The 5,342-nt window shown below is 38.8% G+C and overlaps 1 protein-coding gene across 1 annotated transcript; it reads left to right on the top strand.

Moving 5' to 3' along the window:
- The first annotated feature begins 3,874 nt into the window (after positions 1–3,874).
- Positions 3,875–5,098, top strand: LOC6626882 (putative gustatory receptor 59d). The gene is made up of 2 exons (XM_070209530.1): positions 3,875–4,879; positions 4,937–5,098. Exons 1-2 carry the CDS (start codon positions 3,875–3,877, stop codon positions 5,096–5,098), a joined length of 1,167 nt encoding a protein of 388 aa, XP_070065631.1.
- Positions 5,099–5,342: the final 244 nt, after the last annotated feature.

Below are 5,342 nucleotides of genomic sequence, written 5' to 3' on the forward strand. Positions count from 1 at the left end.
AACAATTCAACAAATGGCATACAGCTGCAAGTACCAGATATACATATTAACATGCGACTACATTTCGTTTCGCCCAATAAACAGTTCGAGATTTATGCATGCAAACGTTTTATTAGCCCGGCCAATGCAGAATAGCATGGAGAGAGTCCAGGACCGCAGGGGCCAGCTGCAACATTTATCGATACAATTGGCAGAAATGTCTGCCAAGTGGCCACAAATAGTTTGAGAATGTGTGCCAAGTGCGCGAACGATTCTCTATATGGATTCGCTGCTCCAATTGGTAGTTTGGTCCAATCGTTTATCGTTTAAATCTCAACCCGGCCAGAGAGACGCAGGCACTGCAGATCGCCGCTGGGATAAACTGCAATTGCTCTGGTATTTTGGCCAAACGCCAACGGATGCGGATTCGAATGTAAGTTTGACTTAAGTTGAATATTTGTATGCGCAGCTATTAGATGCAGTTAATTAATTGAATATAAATAAATTTGGCTTGTGGTCGCAATACGGGCATACGTGATTGGTTACTTATGTACGTTTATACTCTGTGCTGTCTTGTCTACATATAAAAAAGCCAAGCTAAAAGCGTATGCCTATATATTTAGCTGTTATACTGCTATACTTTGCTCACTGAATAATCAAAGATGATTAAAAGATTTCCTCACAAACTGCCAACAAGCTGATGAGCTTGTGCCCAATTCTAATCCTTCCCCTAATCCTAATTTAAAAATAAATATTGTCTAATTTCCTTTATTTCCTCATTGTGAACAATTTGTAGGTAATATAATGATTCTAGTGGTAACTCTCACTAAACAGCTAGTAACTAACTATTCCCATCGCTATAACAGGGAAAATTTAAATTAAATTCTTGGCAAAGCATAAAAATTCAATTTTAAAACTTAAACCCATGCGGCGTCCGTTTAAGCTCCAGTGTGCCACAGTTGGGGCTGGTCAGGATACACATCGTGCAACAGTTGCTGTTGTTGGCTTTGTCGCAAAACGCAAATTGCCAGACAGCAGCAGCTAAAAAGATGCAAAAAGTGAGAGAAAACGTTTTGCAGGGCGCCGGCGATAAGGAATTTAATTTTATGCGCACTGGCGCCTCTGGCCAACTAAACACAGTTACAGCTACAGATTCAGTTGTAGTTGCAGTTGCAGTTGCAGTTGCAGTTGCGGATACACTTCAACTTTGTCAATGCGTTGCAAATATTTATAACATGCCATATCGGAGAGCTGAATAAAAACCAAAATTAAATATCAGAGACACTTTACTTGTTCAAGGGTATCTGCTGTGGACTTTCCCCTCCTTTGCTTTTGGCTCTACAACAATGCAGTCAGCAAACACTTTGAAGTATGTCAATGCTTTGCTTGCCACATGTGCAACATTTCGCAACAGGCAGCTCCACTTTGCCCCCGCTCCTGTCTGTGGCTGCTTAGCCAGCGATAATTTATGTGGTTGCCGCCTCTGTCGGCGCATCGCTTTGATCACAACCGACAACAACAAAATTCCCTGCCCTGCAGAAATTCTCGCGCCTTCGACTGGCAACAACTTAAAAGCGAAAGTGACATTTTACTAATTTAGCATTTTGAATGCGTCTCGTGTCGAGCCGCGAAAAGATTTATTCGCAAACCGCAATGCATAATGCGGCATTGGCTTTGCTTGGTTTAATTAAAGCATCTTCTACAAATTTATACACTTGACTGGCCATCGATTGATTGATGGCTTGTTGCCGTTCATGCCGGAGGTTCCGGCCAACATCAACGACTCTTTCAAGGTAAGCTAGCAACAGGCTGTTAGCGCTCTATAAAGATAGCCATCGCAGAAAAAGGGGTGTTTCAAGACAACCAGAGCTGCAGTGTGTCTTCGAAGGCAAATTAACCAAATATTATTATAGTTCTTATGACAAAAATTCCTTGCAAAACAATATTGTTGTATTAACACTGAGCGGCAATTATGTTGATAGGTAATATACAAATAGAACGATAAGAGATGGTGATTCATCGTTAAGGTAAATGCATATTAGATATCAACTCTTTTATTGAAATGTCACAATCTTATAAAATGTTCTTTTAATATTTGGATTGTATTTTGTATGGCAAGGTTTGTTAAAGTCTTTTTATGTTATTTTAAAGAATAAACATTTTTTAAGCAAAATGTATGTATACAATTTAAAAGTCCAAAAATCTCACCTCAACAAAATAAGAGTCGCACAAGGCAAGATTCTTAGAAGGAGTGCTTAAAAGTTTTTATATCTATAAAATCTAAATCTAGTAAAATTTGTTAGCTAAAACTAATAATAAACGAATAAAGAAACAATTAAGAAACGATCTTGATCAAAATTAGAATAGTGCACAACGATAACTATGATATATAGTCGAAAGTTGACATGTTTTATGAAAACACGTGTTTTATGACTTAAGTATCGAAAAATACTATACAAAAAATCGCTATATGTCTGCAATGGTATTAAACTGGGGACACAATTAAGTTTAACTATTTTATTGCATAGAGAGCAACTTCAAAAATATCATAAATTTTCAGAAAAATTTGTTTTTCGATTTTTTCGTTTTTATTATTACCGTTGACCCAAATACACAGCAGCAGCGATCCATTGAGAAAGATGAATGGCTTAGCATCATTCATTGGCAGGGCTCAGCAACCATTTCGAGTTCTATGGCCATTGACAAACAATACGACAAATTGGTTTTGTGTTTTTGGCCCATATTCGGTTTTGCAATTTGCGCAAATTGTTTTTGCACAAAATATTTACACTGACGGCTGACAGAGCTGGCAGTTTCAGATAGTCGAGTGCGTTCATAGGTCTGGCATTTATATCGGTCATTAATATTGCATTTTTGTTGCACTTAAATTGCGTATACACTATAAAATATTGCGCATAAATCGATTGCTCGCCCTCTCCCACTTTTATTGTGTAAGTCAGCATTTTTGTGCATTTTGAACAAACATTTTAAAATATCGCCATTTTGCGTTCGCCTCTCAATGATTTGCTGCTGTTTGCATTCTGCACCAAAATTAATTGCGTAAATTGTATTAAATGTTTCGCCATGGGCAGCAAACAGCGCAAATTTTAATTGAATGCCTTTTGTTTGGGCAGCTCGAATGTGTTTTTGCCGGTTCGATCCACTTAAATGCAAATCGAGAGCTCTAAAAACAAAAAGCTGCCTGGATTGCATTTGGCGCGATAAACGAATAAAGCTCTGTCCACAACGCCTCGTCATCGGCCAAACATATGCGATTTGTTTCACTAATTGGCTTATGTTTGCATTATGCCAAAAACTGATATATCGAATGCAAGTTCTTTGCCTTGATACTATTTTAGTTGTCAGTTGAATGGACAAGTGCCAAACGAAGATATACTGAAGCATAAATCGAAGTCTAAAAGGAAAATATACTGATTAATAAATATCCTAACCATTATCAATGTATTTACAAGCCAAGATCAGTCAGTTAAGCTGGTTCTTCCGATTTGTTGAATTAATAAACATGTATATATAAAAATTATTCGAGCTATACGCAGTATAATCGTGGTGCACCTAAAATACTCACTAAATTCCGAACAGAGAACGAAATTCGTTCTTTTTTTACTTTACTCTATTGCGGAAGTGCTTTCAATTACATTACATTTATTTATTACAAATCATTAATTATTATGAAATTACTATGAAAAGCCATTGCCTAATGCATCTACGTCACCTGAAGGAACGATATCCTACCTAACGCAACCCATTGGCAATCAGCTCATTAGAACCCATCGCTTTATCCGGTAATCTCATCGAACTACACGCTTTTCCATTGACAGTTGAAGCGTGGAACAAGTGAAGAGCAATTCAGTCGTTCGGTATGTTTGACCCAATCATGTTTCTGCTACGCTTGAACTACTTCTATGGGCGCTTCATTGGAGTGATCAACTTTGAGATTGACATGGAGACGGGTAAAGCGTGGATAAGCAGAAAGGCGACGATCTATGCAGCGATAGTTAATACGTTGATCTTTGGCATGGTGCCGCTTCTGATTAACAGTCAGATTTGGAAGGTGTTATTGGTGCAAGCGAATCGCCTTCATGAGCACGTGTTCCTTGTGATGATGTGCATGCGCATCAGCTGTGTGTTTGTGACTTTATTGAGCCGTTGGTGGCAACGCCAGCGAATCGTGGATTTGGTATGCAGCTATCATCGTTTGTCCGTAAGGCAACCGCAGTTGATGCGTTTGACGCGAAATGGCTTCATCCTCAAGGTCATCAGCGGCACGCTCACAGAGGGCATTCACGTGGCATTGGGATTGTATGGACTGCACGATAGCCTCACACCCCGAATGGCTCTGAGCGTATTCCCACTTTATGTGCTGATGGGACTGCTTAATTTTATTCTAGCCCAATTTTATTTTGCCTTGCTAAATATACACGGACACTACCTTCTCATCAATCAGGATCTGCGTTCGATTTTGGCTGAAACACACTTGCTGGAGATGGATCATTGTCAAAGGTTAAGACAGCTGAAAAGCCTGGCACTGGCCACTCGCTTGAACAGTCTTGCCAGATTTCAGTCTCAGTTGCAGAGCCTTGTAGAGCGCATGACGAAAATCTTTGGATTGCAGACACTTTGCATGTGCAAAATATTTACCATAACTATGATTTCGGGTGTTTACTACATCTTCTCTGCCTTTAAATACGGCAACTTGAACATCAACTGGTCCAGCTGGTATAATTTGTTGGTCCTGTGCGGTGTCATTAGCTACATCGTGGATTCCTATGTAACACACTCTATTACAAGCTATCTACAGGACAGGCATGCTGAAACCGTGGAGCTTGTCGCGCAATATTCAACATTTGCACAGTCTCTCGATGAGCGCCTCGTGATTGCAGTGAGTGACATTCTATTATGTAACCCTCAGAAGTTAACCAAGTCTAACTGCTTTCAGTTTGAGAGCTTTCAAATACAGCTAACACGCAATCCTCTGAAACTCTCTGTGATGGGTCTTTTTAATCTGGATCGTCGTAATGCAATAACAATGCTCGGCTCCATGATATCATATTCACTAATTCTCATACAATATGATATAAAATATTATAAAACTAATTAAATAAATAAAAATATTAATAGTGAGGCAGATCGAACACTTTTGAAGGTACTTTGAGATAAGTTTTAGTAAGTATGAAAGCCATAGTTGAATAATTACTAAAATCATTTATTTCAAGGCAATTGGTTTTAAAACGACCCCTCTAGGTTAAGCATATCAAGCGGTTGCAGGCAGTACATATGTCGGATAGGGTCGGACAACTATACTTTATAGCTGTCATACGAAAATATTCTGTTCATCAAACTCG

This window comes from Drosophila virilis, chromosome 5 (genome assembly GCF_030788295.1).
Source record: "Drosophila virilis strain 15010-1051.87 chromosome 5, Dvir_AGI_RSII-ME, whole genome shotgun sequence".
In the NCBI taxonomy this organism is placed as follows: Eukaryota; Metazoa; Arthropoda; class Insecta; order Diptera; family Drosophilidae; genus Drosophila; species Drosophila virilis.

Bases quoted from the DNA above. Each gene is read 5' to 3' on its own strand.
- LOC6626882 (XM_070209530.1), top strand. From the start codon at position 3,875: ATGTTTCTGCTACGCTTGAACTACTTCTATGGGCGCTTCATTGGAGTG. The intron at 4,880-4,936 runs GTGAGTGACATT...AACTGCTTTCAG, and splicing joins ATGAGCGCCTCGTGATTGCA to TTTGAGAGCTTTCAAATACA.